The sequence below is a fragment of the Gobio gobio genome (assembly GCF_949357685.1).
Source record: "Gobio gobio genome assembly, chromosome: 25".
NCBI lineage: Eukaryota > Metazoa > Chordata > Actinopteri > Cypriniformes > Gobionidae > Gobio > Gobio gobio.
The window spans coordinates 22646507-22667167 of NC_137121.1; the positions used below are offsets into that span (position 1 = coordinate 22646507).

The 20661-nt window shown below is 40.1% G+C and overlaps 1 protein-coding gene across 5 annotated transcripts; it reads right to left on the bottom strand.

The window, feature by feature from the left end:
- Window positions 1-388: 388 nt before the first annotated feature.
- On the bottom strand, window positions 389-20340 carry znf800a (zinc finger protein 800a; the record flags this gene model as incomplete). 5 transcript variants are annotated; one of them, XM_079809062.1, is made up of 6 exons in its annotated part: window positions 20151-20340; window positions 17020-17156; window positions 9326-9421; window positions 8190-8333; window positions 5148-6897; window positions 389-1414 (listed from the first exon to the last, which is right to left on the bottom strand). In XM_079809062.1, coding segments are annotated over exons 2-6 (2118 nt in total). In that variant the 5' UTR covers window positions 17147-17156; window positions 20151-20340. The 5 variants fall into 5 exon arrangements, with proteins under 5 accessions (XP_079665188.1, XP_079665189.1, XP_079665185.1 ...); XM_079809063.1 differs by lacking the exon at window positions 20151-20340 and adding an exon at window positions 19582-20039; XM_079809059.1 differs by lacking the exon at window positions 20151-20340 and having other exon boundaries at window positions 1316-1397.
- Window positions 20341-20661: the final 321 nt, after the last annotated feature.

Consider the following 20661-nt stretch of genomic DNA (forward strand, 5'->3'; position numbering starts at 1 on the left):
CGTGCGATCCGATCAAACAGACGAGCTACTGTAGCTCAAATTGCAAATCTGCTGGGATACCTTGGGTCCCACCATCCATGTGGATGTTACTTTGAAATGTACCAGCTTCCTAAACATTGTTGCATGGAAATGTTATTCCCTGGTGGCTGGTTCAGGAATGAGTTTGAGGAGCACATTGAGTTTGAGGTATTGACTTGGTCTCCAAATTCCCAGGATCTCTCAATCCAATCGAGCATCGAGTCTAATCCATGGAGGTCCCACTTCGCAACTTACAGGACTTAAAGGATCAGCTGCTAACATCTTGGTGCCAGATACCACAGCACACCTTCCGGGGTCTAGTGAAGTTCATATACATATATAGGATAGTATATTAAAACGTTGACAAAGAATGTGTTTATCATCTTTATTTGAACAAAAAAATCCTACTGCAAGCAAGGATATATCAGGATTTTGCAAATAAAAAGGAGTGTGCATCAGAATAGATCTATGGGGTTTGGAAAAAGCCCTATTATACACATAAACAAACGGTTCATAGCATTCTGCATGCACCCCAACTAAAAGGAATTGTACTTGCAATTTACTTACTCAAAAGCTTCATTATACCTATTTATACTTGAAAGCAACGATGAGAGCCATCTACTAAAACTTGAAAATTATTTTCTTTAGTCATTAGTAGGCTACCAAACTAAACAAATACAGTAGAATTCTATTTCGTTTTAGTCACAGTTGCAACCTTTTGTTAAAGACAAACAAAGTTTAAGCTGTTAAAAAAAAGGGGGGCTCTCATTTAAGACACATCCTGAGCAGCTTAATATGTAGGCTTCGACTTTAAAGGGTAGAAGAAATATAAGTACATTTCTAACAAATTAGCAGCATTTCAATCCATAGTTGATTAGAGAGGTGAACACATGGCAGGGAAATATGAAGCAGAACTACATTAACTTACCTACTTATGAATATTTAACATTAGTTAGAGACATGCTGTTCATATACAGATCAACCTCCTATGTATTTTACACTCAGTCCATTGTCCATTGTCCATTTATGAAACATTCTGTGTATTTTTAAACCGTCAGAGAGAATACAAAAAAAATAGTGGTATAATCCGTTAACAAATTAATCGAAATTCATTTTGAGAGTTGTGTACTTAAAACATTTAGCCAACACCAGTAATCAGTCAAAACTCATTCAAAATCAAATGAAGACCGGATACCATTTCTTTTACTACAGCGCCCTCCAGGGTAAAAAGCTGGAACAACATTTTTGGTGCACTTCTTTCTCGACTCAATCCCATTATGCAAAGGTTTGTTTTCTACCCCACAAGTCCATATTCCTTCCTCTTCTTTCGCATGGAGATAAAGCCATCCATGGAATCCAGTGCAAATGTGCTACGTATTCTGAGAAAAAAAAAAGTCTAAATGGACAGAAAGAAAGGAAAAGTGAGAATCAAAATATGTAATTCCTCATTAAATATATAACATAACTATTTAAAGTGAATAATAGGAATGATTTAAAAGGGAAAAGCGTGTGAACTTTCTATAGGTTTGAAGATGTTAATTCATCTAACAATGAAGGTTCTGTCATGTCGTCCCACACCTGTACGACTTTCTTTCCTTCTACATCCTTTATAGAGATTATAGGTTTGGAACAACAAGAATTTGAACAAATTATATTAATTTCCATTTGTAGGTGAACTATCACTTTAAAGGGAATGGACATTAACAAAAACTTCGAGCATCACTATTCTGTCAGCAAAACCACTGGAGGCCCCCAGAAGTTTAAAAGGTCAGGTCAAAATGTGTAAAAGTTCAACACATCTACATATCTATTATAGAGAGCAGACGATGGGGAATCCCTCTCAGATACTGTCTGCACCCATGCATTCAAATTAGGGAGTAATTCCTATCTAAGTGACCTTAGATGATTTGTCTGAGCATGTAATGAGGGAAAAATAAGCACTGCGGCAACAGTGGCTTGGATAACAAAAAAAAGAAACCAAATGTGCCCAATTTGGATCCTTTGAAACCGCTTAAAAGTTTAAGAAATGAAACCCAAGTGTACCTCAGCGCTCTCGCCCATGAAATACTTTCATAAAGCTAGGGTGGTTCCGGGTGGTTGCTTACTTGTCCAACTTAAGCCGCATTTCCACCGAAATTACCCGGAACAATTTGTCCTAGGGACTTTTTTCCCAGGAACTTTTTTTCCTCCGGACCTGTTGCAGTCTGCGTTTCCATTGCGGTCTAAAGTACTGAGAAGATTAGGCAAATTTGTCCGGTAACTTAGGCTTGTGCTCGACTCCAGTTCCCGCTGGATTTCATCCTCTGCATATGAGCTTAGTAAAGCCTGAACCTCGTTGCCGGCCCATCTTTTGCATTTTTTTAAACTCCATTGTTGATTCGAATAGCAAAGAACTCTTACTGGACGCACTGCGTCAGACTTTTAAAAATGGTTGACATACATGCTGTGTGAACTCAACCAATCATGTTCAGCGCCCAAGTCCCACCCCCTCGCGAGCAGAGACTTTCTGAGGGGGACATTTTTACCTGGAACTTCATTTAGACCCTGGTCCCTGTGGTCGAAACACACCAAGTACCACCCCAAAGTCCCTAGTACCTGGGGAACGTTCCAGTGGTGAAAACGTGACTTTAGTCTTAATATTTGGTTTAAAGCAGAGTTCTTCAAATGCAGCCCTGTACTGCAGAGTTTAGCTCCAACCATAATCAAAGATTAGGGCAAGAATTACTAGAAATTCAGAATTACTAGAAATGTACATGTAAGCGAGTTTGAGCTAAACTCTGCAGGGCAGATCTAAGGAACCCTGTTTTAACTCTAAATATTAGGAACTTGCCTTAGAAAGCACCTCTAATAAAAGACAAGAATTGACGTCCTATGCAGTCTTGGAAACACAAAATCTTTAAGAAATGGCCGATTGTTTGATTCTGTTCAGCATCTCATCTATTATGGGCTTTGTTCCAAACCTGTATTAGTTCCTTTGTTTGAATGTTGGTAACCAGACAGTTGACGGTAGCCATTGACTTCCATAGTATTGTTATTCCTACCATGGAAATCATTGGCTACCGTCAACTGTCTGGTTACCAACATTCTTCAAAAGATCTTCTTTTTGTGTTCAACAGAACAAAGGAACAAATACAGGTTTGGAACAAAGTCCATAATAGATGAGATGCTGAACAGAATCAAACCATCGGCCATTGCACAAGATTTTGTGTTTCTAAGACTGCATAGGACGTCAATTCTTGTCTTTTATTAGAGGTGCTTTCTAAGGCAAGTTCCTAATATTTAGAGTTAAAACAGGGTTCCTCAGATCTGCCCTGCAGAGTTTAGCTCACACTCGCTTACATGTACATTTCTAGTAATTTTGAATTTCTAGTAATTCTTGCCCTAATCTTTGATTATGGTTGGAGCTAAACTCTGCAGTACAGGGCTGCATTTGAAGAACTCTGCTTTAAACCAAATATTAAGACTAAAGTCACGTTTTCAGCACTGGAACGTTCCCCAGGTACTAGGGACTTTGGGGTGGTACTTGGTGTGTTTCGACCGCAGGGACCAGGGTCTAAATGAAGTTCCAGGTAAAAATGTCCCCCTCAGAAAGTCTCTGCTCGCGAGGGGGTGGGACTTGGGCGCTGAACATGATTGGTTGAGTTCACACAGCATTTTAATGTCAACCATTTTTAAGAGTTGCAGAGTTTGCAGAGTTTAGCTCAAACTCGCTTACATGTACATTTCTAGTAATTCTGAATTTCTATACACTCAAACTCATACAGGTTTGTAACAACTTAAGGGAGAGTAAATGATGACAGAATTTTCATTATTGGGTGAACCATCCCTTTAAGGCATGAAAGCGTACATCGGTTTGAAACCTTGCATCCAATTATAAGGGATTGTACCTTCTTAGACAAAGTCTTTCATCTTATTCAACAGTCTAAGATCACTATTTTTGGAGCACTGAGTAATGCTTTCTCAGGAGTACGTAAGATGGCTGGGTAAAATATTTACAAAGTATTACACTGTGTTAAATACAAGCTATGGTACTCTGTAACTTGTTACAGACAGCATTTTGTATTTTACATTTTCAGAAGAAAATGTAGTGATGCTTCTCAGTACAAAACGCCGCCATTACACTAAAGCAGAGGTGTCCAATCCTGCTCCGGTAGGGTCCCTATCCTGGAGTTTAGCTCCAATCATAAATGCACACCTGAACCAGCTAAATCACGGACTTCGGGATTAATAGAAACTTCCATGCAAGTGTTTTGGGCCTGGCTGGAGCTAAACTCTGCAAGACATTGGCACTCCAGGAGCAGGATTGGACACCCCTGTGCTAGGGTGTTCTTACTTGGGATTTGCTAGATGGTTACTTACGGGTGCAAGACTCAATTCTCTATAGCAGCGGACTTTACTAGGGACTTTGGGGTGGTACTCGGTGTGTTTCGATCGCAGGGACCAGGGTCTAAATTAAGTTCTGTATAAAACTTTCCCTCTCAAAAAGTCCCTGCTCATGAGGTAGTACTTTTTCAAAGTTCAGGAACTTTTGGGGGTTGGGTTCGCACAGCTTTTGATTGGTTGACTCAACGCAGCATTTTATTTCAACCACCATTTTTAAAAGTCTGTGCGGTGCCTGCAGTAAGAGTTGTTTGCTATTTGACTCAACAATGGAGTTTAAAAAATACAACAGATGGACCGACGACGAGGTTCAGGATTTATTACGCTTATATAAACAAGGACTAAATCCAGTGGGAACTGGAAAGTCGAGCACAGTCCTACGTCACTGGACTAATCTTCACGGTACTTTAGACAGCGATGGAAACGCAGACAGCAACAGGTCTTGGGGGGAAAAAGTAGCTGGGACAAATTGTCCTTTGTAATTTCAGTGGAAACGGGGCTTATGACATTCTAGTCCCTATATATGGCTCATGTTTCTTTTGCAATCTAAGTCTATGGAAATTTTTCCCCACCTTTTTTATTGTCAGGAGAATTTTTCAAGTCTAATTGCTTAAACACCTTCAAACACTACTCAATACCATTCTTGTCCAGAATGCAAACGGAGTGGGAAGAGTTACAGCCTGAAGTCTAATGCTTAGGCTTAGGGCTTTAAAGTGCTTGTTGAATGGCATAACAAAGCAGCAACCTACCAAATGAGGGCCTTTGATCGAGTGCTTCTTCCTTGTAATTTGTCCCCACTTGCGATGGCAGTTCTGTGTCTCCGCCTGTGTGTCTCAAGGTAGACCTTTTTGGCAAATGCCCGGCCACACATATCGCATGCGTGGAGGGAAAAGTTTTTTGTTACCCTAACCTCAGTGCAGGTCTCCTGGCTTCTGGTGATGGGTGCCCCCTTGATAACATTATGACTGCGAGTGACATGCGGGTTCTTGGCTGTTTGAAGGTTCTTGTCTTGTCTATTTGGTGTGAGCGGAGACTCGAGTTTGCCCGTGTTGAGCGACGTGAGAGCAGAATGCTTTCGAGTGTTAGGGGATGTTGGGGATTCTTGTTTTTTTGTTTTGGGAGATATGAGAGGATCTTGTTGACGACTGTTAGGGGATTCTGGTGGGTCTTGTATTTTATGCTTCCCGCTACCCTCTTCTTTTGAATTTGTTTTCTTGCTTGTGTTGTTCAAGATTGCATCGGCTGGTTTCTTCACAGCCTGGTTCTCCAAGGCAGGCATAACCTTAGCCAGATAACGGGACGACTTCTTGTGCACCACTGTGATATGGCGGATGACGTCGCGCTTCCGCCGTGACTCGTATCTGCAGATGGGGCAGCGGTAAAACTTTATGTAGATGCTGTCATTTCCATCGGTGTGCAGCTCGGCAATGTGCTTGCCCAGGTTCTGACTAGTACTGAACTGACGTTTACACAACCAGCAGTAGATCCTCTTAAAGTCAAAACTCACGCCGTGGTTTCCCTCTTCCTCCGACACTTTAGAAAGAGACTCTTTCTTTGCATAAACCTTATCTTTTCTCTCGTGCTTTGATTTGGCCTTTTGAGAGCTGTTTTCTAGAATGGGCATCTTATGAACGATCCGCATGTGCCGCCTAAGCATTAGTTGGGAGCTGTACTTGCGTTTGCACAACTTGCAGCGACAATTTGTCAGGTTGTACTTTGGCTTTTCTGGCTTGAGAGGAGAGCTTGGAGCCTTCTCTGGAGAAGGAGGTTGAGTGTCAAGTAGAAGAGGCTGGCCTGGTCTTGTGGCAATCTCTGGTGTGATCAAATCCCGCTTCAAGCCACGGTGGACCTCGTCAAAGTGGCGACGGACATTGGCTTTAGTGGCAAAGGACTTTTTGCACACTGGGCAGCTCTTTCCTGGAGAAGGTGGTGGTTCAACAGGATGCCTGTCCTTCACCATAGACAGCAGGCTGGTGGGAACAGTGCGCGTCTCTGTAAATTTGCGCAACTCCTCCATCCGCTGCCAATGCATTTTTCGGCAGTGGCGTCGCACGCTGCGTCTGGAGCTAAAGTCTTTTCCACAGAGACAGCAAGAGATCCTCATCTCTTTTATCTCAGAGGCGGCACTCTCCTCTTCTTCTTCCTCCCCTTCTACTGGCTCAACCTTTATTTGCTCTTCGCAGCTCTGACCTTCTTTAGCAGGTGGTTCTTCAGGTTCAGTTTCCATCTCATCCTCATAATCTGACTGTTGGACCTTTTTGGGTGCCAAAATAGATTTGCGGCGATTTTTCTTCTCGGGTACTGGGATCACCGTCTCGGGGGTAGGGGCTGGGGTTTCTGGCGTGTCCTGAATTTCCACTAGCGCCACTTGTTGAAACATTGCATTGGGGTTGGTCTCAATGGCCTCCAGCTGAATTACATGTTTTTCTTGTTCTTTCTGTGGATAGATGGCTTGAAGAAGTTCTTTGATGGCTTGACTCTGCCCACCTTGTGAAGGCTCTACAGAAAGTAATAACATCACAAAATATTAATCGTATTAATAAATACTATTATATTCATGGGCCCAATTGGAACATTTTCACATCGTTTGAAGAAAACATTAGGGCCCTAGGAAATCTGTTTGATTTTGTCCCAAAGTCCGTTTTTATTTTATTTTTATTTCCAAATACCGTTTTTTCCGTTAACATTTTTTTGGACTCCATTTTAATGATTAAATAAAAAAAATCTGTAATCAAAAATCATGTCTAATTAATTGAAATGATGAAACGATTAACAACAATTTATTAAAAGTTTAACAAATAAAAGCAGAAATATGTTTTTGTTTTCTCAAATTCCGTTTTATTTTTACCAAATCCAGTTTTTTTCTGTTTTAAATTTTCTGGATTCCATTTTAGAAGTTCAATTAAATTCTAATAATCAAAAGGCATGTCTAAATAATTGAATTCATAAAAACAAATAATTTTCTATTAAATGTTTTTCCCCCACAAATTCTGTGTTGTGTATTTTCTGGTAATCAAATGAATTCATAAAATATTAATTTAATTTATCTTTTAATCATATGAAATTAAACAATTGTTTTGGGCAAACAACTCCACAATGAGCTTTAATGTTAAAATTAAAACAGGGACGAATAATTGTAACAGTAATATATTTCTGTCAAGTTAAACCAAACTTTTATTTTGACGGGTTGCCGTGAAGACCTTTGAGTTTCTGTGCGTTTATGATATGACGACATGATTTTCTCAAAAGAAAAGGTAAAATGCTGATGAACTTCATGCATTCATGTCCTCATACAGTGAGGCGGCAGAGGCTGAAAACATTGCGTGCGTCACGCATGCTTCAGTGTGTATTTAAATAGTCTTTTTGGGGTTTAATATTCACAGACTAGTCTATATCGTGATTTGATTAAAGTGTAATGAACTGCTGTTTATTTATTCATCAAACATTTTACAAATTCCGTGAAATTCCGCGTTATACAGTAAACTCCGTTTTTATGACTGGATTCCGCAATTCCGTTTTCTACATGGTGGAAATCATAGGGCCCTAAAACATGAATGGATCTTGCCCATTCAGAGAATTTCTTTCTTTTGTGGAACACAAAGAGAAGATATTTTGAAAAAGGTGTTTTTGATTAAAAGAAGTCAATTGGGTCCAATGTGTTTGGACCCCAATTGACTTAAACAGTTGAAACATTCTATAAAATATATTCCTTTTGTGTTCTGCAGAAGAAAAAAAATTATGCAGGCTTTTAAACACTTTAACAGTCAGAGCACTTAAATGGATGTACAAACCATCTGACTGAGGTTGTCGGGAAAAGCAGTAGAGCTCCTTGTGAGTGACCAGATTTGGTAGACCACGGAACAGACTTCGACAGATTTTGCACTCAAATATGGTGTCAACCTCCTTCAACAGCATGTGTTTGAGTTGAGTTGTACCTGCAATAACAGCACATGTTGAAAGCAAGCAATTATCATGAGGCAATGAGAAAACACACATGCATGCAGTGTTTCCCACAGGATTTTGTGAAACTGTGATGGGTGGACCTCAGTCCCTCTAGGGGGGTCCGGGGGCATGGCGTACTGCTGACCGTCGGAAGCTAGTTATTTTAGTCTATTAAGTTTTAAATATGGATATTTTTCTTACGCAAACGTGCCACATCGCTTCAGAAGGCCTTTATTAACCCACTGGAGCCGTGTGGAGCAGTTTTATGATGGAAAGAAGCACTTTTATGGACTTCAAAAACGACCCATCGAGTCAATGCCATTATGAAGCTGGGAAGAGCCAGGACTTTTTTAATATAACTCTGATTGTATTTGTCTAAAAGAAGAAAGTCATATACACCTAGGATGACTTGAGGGTGAGTAAATCATGGGCTAATTTTCATTTTTGGGTGAACTATCCCTTTAAATTCATCAATCTGGTGCCCTTTGAGAGATAAAAATTAAGAGCTCCAACCCGTATTTCAGTGTGCAAATTGAACGGCATTGAGAATCGAACCCACAGAGCTGATCATGTGCTGATCGTGTGAGCGAAGTGCGCACTTCTCTTTGCACAGCGCAGACAGACTTTTGATAAGGTCACACAGCATTCTCGCACTTTCAATTTTTAGTTTGTTTGAAAGCAATGGTGCAAAACACAACATTTAAGACCTTTTATGTTATAATGAGAAGTTTACTTACTTATGAGAAGCCACAAATAAATCAATGTATGGAAAACACCCATTGTATAAAAAAATGTATATAAAAAAAGTATAATAGAGGGAAATATCATTCAACATAGGTCTCAACTTTGTTTCTTTGCATAGCATTTCACTTTCAGTAAGGACAGAAAATGTCTTGGTGCTGGCAAAATGTGTCGTGCCTGGTGAATAAAAGAGGTCTTCATGACATGCATTTACTGAATGATCAAAGTTCCGGGATTGAAGTACCTGAGCGAAAACACTCAATGATTTGAAGAATTCCTGACTTGGATGTCTGGAGCTGCTTTTGAAGCAGGGGTGGATCACCAGGCTCAATCGAATGCACTAAAACAGAAAACAGTGAAAGGGACATTTTAGATTATACTTTATGTAAAACATGTGTCCACAATAGTCTTCACTTGAAGTTCCACCATTCAGGTATGGGGACAGCAAAGGGTTTAAACCTGTTGTAGGGACTAAGGGCTAAGGGTGGGGTAAGACACCACATGGTAGCTGGTTAAGTGCGCTACAGCTAATTCAAACAAAAAGGCGGTGACTGCCTGCACACGTGCCCGTGGAACTACTGTGCCCTCCTGCATTTCTGCCATTCATTTGCATTTTATTTTGAATAAAAGCCAAATGTAACTCTAATCCCACATGTGATTTTGCTCACCTACACATAACACCAACTTTAGTGCATGACAGAAGGATGGACTACATACATACAGACCATGGATAATAATTATAGGAATTAACTCACTGCTTATATAATTGTATTCTGACTATGATTATTGCAAAGGTACAAGAAAAAGTATTATTTTACTTTTATTTTTACAGTGGTTTTCCAAAGTTACTAGCCACTCAACATTTTCACTGGCCACAATTTTGACATTGATACCATTGGGACAAACTGCCATATAGATATTTTTGATATCTCATAACTTGGCAGCAGGTATATTAGGCTGCTGTCACTTTACGACCTGATGCACGGATCCATTATACTATTACACATGCATTTTCTTTCTCAGGTGTTTACAATCACTTAAAGGGATAGTTCTCCCAAAAATGAAAATGACCCTGTGATTTACTCACCCTCAAGCCATCCCAGGTTTATGAGACAGTCTTCTTTCAGACAAATACAATCAGAGTTATATTAAAAATGTCCTTACTTATCCAAGCATTATAATCGCAGTAAATGGCAAAATTTGAAGCCCAAAAAGTGCATCCATCCATTGTAAAAGTAATCCACACGGCTCCGGGGGGTTAATAAAGTCCTTCTGAAGTGAAGCAATGGGTTTGTGTAAGAAAAATGCATATTTAAAACTTTATATAGTAAAATATATAGCTTCCGGCGGAAGAAAGTGTAACACCTCTCGCAGTTCAAAACACTTACTGCGTCCGACGTCATTGTCACATCGACTTTTTCCGTAAGTTGAATATGGAAGGCGGTCCGCCGGAAGCTAAATTTTTTACGTTATAAAAAAAAAACAACATGGATATTTTAAATATGGATATTTTTCTAACAAAAACCCAACGATTCACTTCAGAAGGCCTTTATTAACCCCCCGGAGCCGTGTGGATTACATTTATAATGGATGGATGCACTTTTTTGGGCTTAAAATTTTGCCATTCACTGCCATTATAATGCTTGGAAGAGCCATTTTTAATATAACTCTGGTTGTATTTGTCTGAAAAAAAGTCATTTACACCTAGGATGGCTTGAGGGTGAGTAAATCATGGGCTAATTTTCATTTTTGGGTGAACTATCCCTTTAAGACATAACTGACTGTGCTTATGTGAATACTCGCCAAGACTGGCATTGACATTATTTTGTGTATTTGACTGTTTAAAGGGATAGTTCACCCAAAAATGAAAATTAGCCCATGATTTACTCACCTTAAGTCATTCTAGGGGTATATGACATTCTTCTTTCAGACGAATAAAATCGGAATTATATTAAAGAAGTCCTGGAATCGATGCGTTTGTGTAAGAAAAATATCCATATTTAAAGTGCACCTATCATGGAATTTTGAAATGTACCTTTCATGTAGTGTGTAACATAGATCTAAGTGAACAAAAACATCCCGCAAAGTTTTGAAATATGACAGTGCACCGTATATATAGTTATTTTCTTTCAAAAGTAAGAGTCGACTCTGAGTCATTTTTAAGAATCGTTAGAAGACCGAAGCTTTTTCTCTGACTAGATGACGTCAACTTGTCAAGTTATTTGAATACGATACGCCCACTTATTGCGCTCCAAGACGCCAGTGAAAACTAGAAAACATCATGGCCACGAGACGCTGTGTTCTGAAGTACGACTCAAAAGCAAACTTTTTTCATCTGCCCAAGGATGAGCATTTGAAGACTAAGTGGCTTGAAGACAAACCATACATTGTCGCGATTGTGTGTTTATTTAATCGTCAAATGTCTCTATTTGCATGTTTCGCGATCTCAGGAAGCTTTTATTATGGACTTCTATTATGGCACATGGTTCTTCTTCGTCTGTCTGTACCATATGGACTACATGTGCACAGAGCGCCCTCCGGCTGCCAGGATGAATTGAAAACAACACATAAGAGACTCAATCGCTCATGATTAGACTATATCTGCGCATTTTGAGGAAGTATTGAATAAAAAATACTCCTCTGTTTAGAAATTTGACACAGTCATATGAGAATCTATCAATATGTCTCCTCATCTGCACACTTTTGAACTAAAAGCCCTGAGGGATGTTGATTTGTCGCGAGTCTTCGTGAGGAGAATAGAGGAGTTTTTTTATGAATGAGATCAGCTGAGGCTCATATTACAATCAAACGGTACCGACGCGGTTTTCATATTCATAACTCCTGACACATATTAACAAATTACTGTCACTATAAGACTTTGATGGGCGTTCAGTTTCCGAAAATATCTGCACAGACTATACCAATCACAACTGACTGGGTCATCGGACCAATCACTGCAGATTAGCGTCACGTAAAGGTGGGGTTTTGAAAAGTGAATCACTAAAGGAATCATTTGAGAATCGCTGTCTAAACAGGTAAAAATAAATGCATATTATAAGAAAACTAAAGTCTTTTTTGTCATTGCATGCATGCAAAACTGTTGTTGGGGACTTCTAAAACAATATTTGGAACATTTTAAATGCCATGATAGGTGCTCTTTAAAACTTTATAAAGTAAAGCTTCAGCCGATCGCCTTCCGGGGAAAAGTGTTGAAAGTGCCTTCTCGCAATTCAAGATGCGTACGCGACGTCTGACGAGCGTAACTGGTAACGGAAGCCTTTGATCGGCAGAGGCACTTTCAACACTTTTTCCATAAATTGAATACGGAAGGTGATCGGCCGAAACTTTACTTTATAAAGTTTTAAATATGGATATTTTTCTTACAAAAACGCATCGATTCACTTCAGAAGGCCTTTATTAACACCCCAGAGCCGTGTGGAGCACGTTATTCGATGGACAGGTGCATTTTTTATGGACTTCAAAGACTACTGCTATTATAAAGCTTGGAAGAGCCAGGACTTTTTTAATATAACTCAGATTTTATTAGTCTGAAAGAAGAATGTCAAATACACCTAGGATGACTTGAGGGTGAGTAATTCATGGGCTAATTTTCATTTTTGGGTGAACTATCCCTTTAAATGCAATGAGAAGTGATTTTGGGAGTGAGCATAAAACCTGCGGGAATTAGTAAAATTATGCAAAATACGCACAAACACATGCTAAAATTTAAGCCCTGTACCACCAACAATATTCATCCGGAGCAAGTGAAACGAGTGAGTGAGGAGAGGCGGGTTTGTGTGTCAACTCGCTGTCGGAGAGATGAGAAAGCGAGAAAGCACAGCTGGTATCGTGTATCTACTCAGCAGAAAATGAGCATAGGAAGCGTTTCAGATGGCTAGTAGGAGTGACTGCGTTATCGCCACTGCTGAAATACACCCGCATTTGGCGGGTTGGTAGGTGTTAATGTCAAGCCCTGATTATTATGTAAAGGCAATAGAAGAAAAACAGCTTTATTCTATTCTATTAGTTTCCATTTGCTCTAACTAATTGTATATAATTCCGTAGTACATAATAGCAATCAATCTATGTATGGCATCTTTGCTTTACGACTTTCAAATTAACCAGCAGAGTTTCTGTCTTTTAAAAAAACCTCTAGATGAAACTACTCAGTGTTTAGTTAGCAGAGACATGTCCAACAAAGACTGAAGGCCAGACCCGAGGCCAGGACAATAGTAGATCCATTTCCCCACGGACACAAGCATCTTTTGGTTTGCCACACTCCATCATTCTTTTGTACACCTGCATGACTCTATCATTGCTCCTTAAGGCAACTCTTCAGTGCATTGATAGTAGTTATTTTGACTTCCTGTTATTTTCTTCCCATGGATGTCTACCAACTAAAGAGTCGCCAGTATAATCTGCAGGGACTTTTGAGGATGTGTAAATTACACCTGCTCATCTGACACCAGGTGTCTGAAAGTTATGGAGCACATTTCATTAACTACGAGAACACATGAGAATATTACATTAATTAAACAGGCTATTTAAAACCACCTGTCTACAGTTTGCCAACATACTTTTTTCATTTAAATATATTAAAATACGTTCCACATTTCACAGGGCATTAGCAGGGAAATTGTACTAGAATACATTTGTTGTGTCAAAGTGAAACTAAAAAAGTTAGTAAAGGGTTGAACGACTTTAGATTTTTTTTAAAGTCAACATTTATGTGATGAAAGTTAAGTTGACGTCGACTAGTCGCTGATGACGTCATTAACAAACAAATAAGCCTGAACCTCGAGCTGAGACTCGAAGGTGGGTTTTCTTGTTCACAGCTATGGCATATGGCACGGCTTATACAGTACATAACAGCTTATTTTTATCAGCTATTTTGTCTTTGGGTCATTATATTTCTCACAGATTTTTGCTCGTTCTAAATCTGACAGTCGCCTGTAGTCCTTCTGGTGTGTTTATGTGCTGTTTTTTCCCCCGACGCGAGGCGACAACACAGTCGGCTTTCATCAGCGCTAGTTCTTTGGTGTCGGTTTGGTGTGTCCCTAAGAAATATATGCTAGAACTTTTTCTATTTTATTGATATATCACAGAACAGTGTTGAAAATACTTTCTGCACTACTGAATGATTCTGTGCGCGTGAGCTACTGTCTGTATGTGTGTGCGTTACAATGCAGCAGCGCATTAGTTTAGAACGGCAATTAACTTACGTGTACATCCAGATGGTATAATCAAACATGCACTGAGTATGCATTTATTTGTCTTTTAAAACGGTTTGGAAACGGAGTGTAAAAGTGGACTTCAAAAATGTCTTATCCTGTTGCGCCCTCTATAGGCCATGGTCAGCAACTAGTAGATATTTTATTTGAAATCCTATGGCTAAGAAAGGCCTCCATTGGCAGCAATGTACTTTACACTCTCAAGACCCATAAAAGGTACTAAAGACGTCGTTACAAACTCCATCTCACTACAGTGGTTCTACAATAATTGTATGAAGCGATGGGAATAGTTTGTGTGCGCAACAAGTTCTTGTCTTCCACCTGGGCCTTTGACGTGAACTCCCGAAGCACCACGACGCATGCGCGAGAATATGACTTTCATTTTGTGGCTTTTATAAGGCACTTTTACGTGCACTTGTTAGTTTTTCACGGTTCGGGCATCCAGAAAATGCACACTTTAGCCCCATTTTTGACCACTACGCCAGAACCTAAAGCACGATCAATGTAGAATTCAACAGCTTAGATACGACGCGTCTTCCTCTGCTTGTAAACCAAGCTCCTTGATTCCAGGTCATGTGTCAGAACGCCGGCTCTACGTCATATTCTCAAGCATGAGTTCACGTCAAAGACCCAGGCGGACGACAAGAACTTGTTGCGCACAAAATATATTCCCGTTGCTTCATAACATTATTGTAGAACCACTGTAGTGAGATGGACTTTGTAACGACGTCCTTAGTACCTTTTATGAGTCTTGTGAGTGCAAATTACATTGCTGCCAATGGAGGCCTTTCTGAGCCATCGGCTTTCAACTAAAATATCTTAATTTGTGTTCCGAAGCTGAACAAAGGTCTTACGGGTGTCCAACGACATGAGGGTAAGAAATTAATGACAGAATTGTCATTTTTGGGTGAACTAACCCTTTAAAGCGTCATAGTAGAGCATTAAAGTCGACTAGTTGTTGCACAGAGTCTGTCCAACCCCTAGATGCAGGTTTAAATTTGTTCAAAATGATGGTAAGCCTATTATAAGTGTTTTTATTTTAGATCAGGCGGGATAGTTTTCGAGGGAAATTGCGTACATACGTCACCCACCCATGTGAGTCTCCTCATATCCGTAAATAGAGAAAAGTTTGAAGTGTGTATAGAGTTGGAGTGGCAAAGGTTAGTTGTCACAAAGAGCGAGAAAGATTTACATGGAGCAGCAAAATCTCGAACCTCTGTGGAATCACCCATTTTAAAGAAACGCTGAACAGAGGAGAGTCTGCTCGCAAAAAGAGAACGCGACAGAGCTCGTAATAAAACAAGAATCAACATTAGTTCGACTTTCTGGAGATGGCGAGAACTGAGGGATTTATTACTCAACAGGAGAGTAAGGCATTTTCTCGAACAGATAAACTTCCATATGTAACAGTGTTTATTGTACATCATTATCTATTGTGAAGGGTCATTTCATTATGATTGCTGTAGCGCTGGAATTTATTTAAATGGAGGTACCGCATCCATTAATGGGTATAGGGAATGTCTTCAGCTAGACGCCTTGAGATCCTTTCTATCTAAACTGGTTACATCTCTTAAGCCTTGTAGTGAATGTTTTATGAACAGAAGGATAATCATATTCATCCGCAGAGTCACGCAGAGCCGAAGCACAACCAAAACAATGTTCTTCTGCAAAATGCATGTAGTTCTGATTTGTTTTTTTAAATGCTAGAGGGACAAAGGTTGATTAGTGTACCTTTAAATAAAGGGAAACTTATAAACAGCATTTGCTTCTAGAATATTTGAGACTCTTAAACACTGCATTTATTCCATTTAGTTGAACGGGTGGCTAATTCATGGCCATTCGTTCATTCATATTCACTTGTGATTACACCTCAAGTCAGCAGCTCTGAATAATTAGAGGGGAAACTACAAAATTTTTGCATCAAAAGCCCATCCTGATTCTTTTCAGCAGGAAAGATTCGACTGTGTATCTCACTATCAGCCAGTATACGTGACTCTCTCAGTCTTTATTTATGGTCATAAATTACTTTAAAGACAACAACTCCAGGTCACTGAAATTAGCAGGACTGTAGAACACAAATAACAACCCGCTGAGAAAGAAATCTTATTCCAGCATCGATAATTATGGAAATATGTGGTAAACACATTGGAATGTGATTGTTCTACATTAACAACCCAGTCGCCAAAAGACATTGCATTTAAATCGAACTACATTGATAGATCTTTGCAATAAATGTGTAGAGAAGGCATAAATCTTGATTTCACAATGCATGTGGGTTGGCAACTAACTTCGATTATGCACAGATATCACCAAGAGGGAATAACATGACCTCGAATTATCAATAAAATTATTGTTAAATACATTTCAAACCCTGAAAGTCTACATGAAACCAGCCTTCTCAGTTAATTTTACTCCTGTAATGTGATGTACTTTAGAATGCAACAGGATTCAACAAGAAAAAAAATGTAGTCGAGATTTGATTTTAACCATTTGGAATTGATTGGATATTAAAAAGTGGGCGTTGCATACCAGAACGCAGCCAAAAATAAGAGCGATTTGGAACGTCAGCCTAAAAGGAAACTTTTGTTTCCACCTTTGGATTAACTTGCACTGACAAATCGTGCACAATAAAAGCAGGAATGTGTATTTAAAAAGGAAACAGGGTCAGTTTTGATTTCATGTTGACTTTAAGGTGCAGAGTTCCTACCTGGATTTTTGCCACAAGGCTCTTGATGGGTTTCTGTTGTTTGGCAACTGCAGGCCTGAAGAGTCTCAGTCTGGCAGCATTTGTCACTGGTCAGGCTTCCCTGATCTTCACTGTTAGTAGCCTCCATCCTTTATGAACTTAAAAGACAAATCAAAAAGTTAATCAGTGGAGTGATTTCTTTTGAGTGCTTTTGATGGCGGAATAACTTAATTCCCACATGCCTCCCAAAACGGCAACAAGTTCTCCAGCAGAAGCATAAAGTAGCACGAGTTAAAATTCAAAAACCGGATATACACCGAATTAGACAAGTTTGCTTGTTTGGAGTTACGCAGATACAAAGACAAACAGACATTACTGTCGCTGTGATGATCGTGTGATGATGAAGACCTTTCACTGCACATTTACCAAGGAAATAAATGTCAAGATGAGGCATAACGGTTATGTGCTAAAAAGGACAAAACAATATGAATTATGGAAATGTCCGCCATGCATCAAACAAACATCTTAATTGCCCAGATGTAATGGAAAGAATGATGTGTGACAACGGGACAAACTGAAATGAGATTGCATTCTTAATCCCAGAGCTTTTAAATATTAATATATTAAAGCCCCCTTTACAAAATCATGTCCACATGAACTTGTATGTTAGAAAAATGTGTCTAAACTGATATGAAATGTAGATTACCGAAACTTTTACAAAACCGACAACTATACACATATCAGAGAGGAAATACCAAATAATCTCAATGTTAGCATCCACTGCGCTTACAAAAATGTATAATGTTCAATATAGCTTGTGGCAAAATACCATAGTAACTTACTACATTATGTTACCACAGGGTTAAACATTTCATAAAAATAGCTATGGAGAACCCATAAAATGTAGCTATTATGATTTTATGTAATGAAAAACAACATTTACTAACATATTTTGGCTTAAGCAAACTATACATTTCATAGTTATATTTCAGTTCAAAAGTTGCAGTTCACTTAAACAGCCGTGTGGCCTGACAAGTGCTTGACTTTTCATGTAAACTATTTATTTATTGTCATGGTACCATGTTAAAATGTTTATTGATGAGCTTCGGTATGTACCGTTGTTTTTCGTTCCAAAAGAGCTCATACTTGCACAAATGAAATGTATAATCTGTTGTGTTGTGATTCTGAAGGACATACACCTGACCGCACTGCCAGTGTCCTGCCCAAACATTCGCGAGGCAGGAAGTCGCGAGCGGTGCACGAAAGAACACGTGTCCGTTGGCAACTACACAAATGAACATAATTATGCTTTATAATACCACCACCACGCTTTAATATAGCGCTATTCGGCTGATGGAAGGCACGTGTTGTCGGTACGAGTCGTATTGTGGGTATCAAATCAATAAGACGCGTGCACATCTTAGTATCAGGGTGTGCTCGTGCCCGAATAAGAACTTTGCAAACTTCATAACAATTGAAGAATTACCAATAAACACTAAAGCGCGATATCCGCGTGCGAGTACAAGCATAACAACCGAGAACGTGTTGAAATGACCATCAGCACCCAAAAGCATCAGAGGCATTTGGCCACGTGACCGGAAAAAATAATAATTTAAAATAATAGACACCCGATCTTTGCCAGTCCCTATAGAAGCCTTGAGATAAAACGCATTAAAGTCATTAAATGACGCTTTAAATAATAAAACTCTTTTTAAAAAAAAATCGAAACATCTTGTTAAGAGCTACGTTGTCACATAGGCTCGCGAGCAGACTCACCAGACAAAAAACATCATCATATCACGATTTTACAGATCGATGCTTTAACATATAGTTAAAGAATACATTCCCACTTTTAAACTACGAAAAAGGCCCATCTTTAAAAACGAACTCGCGTTCACGAGCACCCATCAAAACACATGGGTCCACAAGGGGCCAAATGTGAACAACGTGAAAAGTTGATACCCAAATTGAGCAGTGACACTCTCCAAAACGAAGCAAAAACATCCCACATGAACGTTTGGACGACGGGGACGGGCATATTTACAGCAGTTCACGCGTTTGGCTGACTTATGATGGGAGATTGTGGATGCATGTGTGCGGGAACGCGCGAAGCCATTGGCTGCACGAGCATCACCAAGTCCACAGAGGCTAAAAAGAGGCATCTGACCAGCAAAAAAGAGAGTGTATCCGAGACTATCCCTCAGATAACATCCAAAACTGTGTGTTTGCGTTATTCGTGGCTATTAGTGCCGTTCGAAAACCTGTTGGAATAGCCTGGGTTTGCGTTCTCCCCTATGCGCAATTTAGACACGTCGTGGCGCATACACACTTCATTTAGCCAAACTGTTTAAATATGTAAGCGCAGGTTATATCGCCGTGTTTTCTCGGATAGTCGGGCTATTTAGCGTTTTCGTGAAGCAATTTGCATCGCTCCATTATTCTGTAAATCTCTTTTACACGGTTACATTGTCAGGCCAAATCTCCTCTATTGCGGACCACAATGGGCCAGATTAACTTGATGGAGAAGGAGAGCCCATGTGCAGAATGGAGCTTTAAAGCGAAATGAGAAGGACCGATGCTTACCAGGGAGTGAGTGCGGCGTAAAGGCGGGCTGACGCGAGAGGCTGATACAAAAGACGACGTTGCCACCAACTTGCAGTGCTTTCCGAGCATAAACCCAACACAATATGTAATCGCGTCCTCAAACAGTGACAAACCGAACACATTCGAGAGGATTTGCCCGATTACAAGGCACGTCCGAATGATAAAGTGCTGCGCTTTGCGGCGCTGTGCCATCTTCCCGAAGCCGCTTTGGCGCACAGGTCTGGTGACCCTTCCGCCTTTACGCGTCCTCTCCTCTTCGGTGTTTTGTTATGAAGTGCCATATTCACTCCCAAGTAGGCCCGTGGACTTGCTCTATCTCTGCGGGCAGTCGTGGCGAGTCCGAATCAACTCTCGCTCGAATTTAAGCGCCCAGAACAAGTGCGTTTTCCCCGGTCGCACAGCCAGCACGAACGGTGACGCCATTTTCTGTTAAGAACAACCACGCTCGCGCAGGATAGGAAACGACACTGGCCCGCTGCACGATTCCGGGCCCGAGTGGGCAACTCCCGCGGTTGAAATCAGCCGAGATGTGTTCGCAGAGTTCTTACCTTTTGGAAAAACGACGCTGGCTTTCGAGTTCGGATGGTCGGACGCGGTCCGGAGGTTGTTTCTCTCGCCTCTCGCGCTGACGCTGCCCTCTCGGAAGCTGCCTTTGTGCACCGCGAGGACCTCTCGGCGGAGAAGCGGCTGTTGCGCAAAGGTGCAATGGATGTTCGAGACCACCAAAATGTGGCACCCGATGTTGTCGCCGGGTTGGTGCTTTACATCTGACCCCCCACAACCCGTGCCACTAACTGAGGAAATTAACGACCCGTTTTAAATTCACACACCCAGATAAAACCGTTGCAAATGCAGCGATTCCAAACCCAAATTTAAGCCGAAGGAGTCGTGCATTTGGCGATTAAGACAGCGAATTTATGGGAATAAAAAAAAAAAAAAAGTTTTAATAAAAAATATCCGTCCCAAATTAGATGATAATGAAATTTAATCAACATTTTAATTTAGTTTGACCGTTTTTGGCTTTTAACTAGCCTGGCTGAAATCTAGAAAAAAACTTAC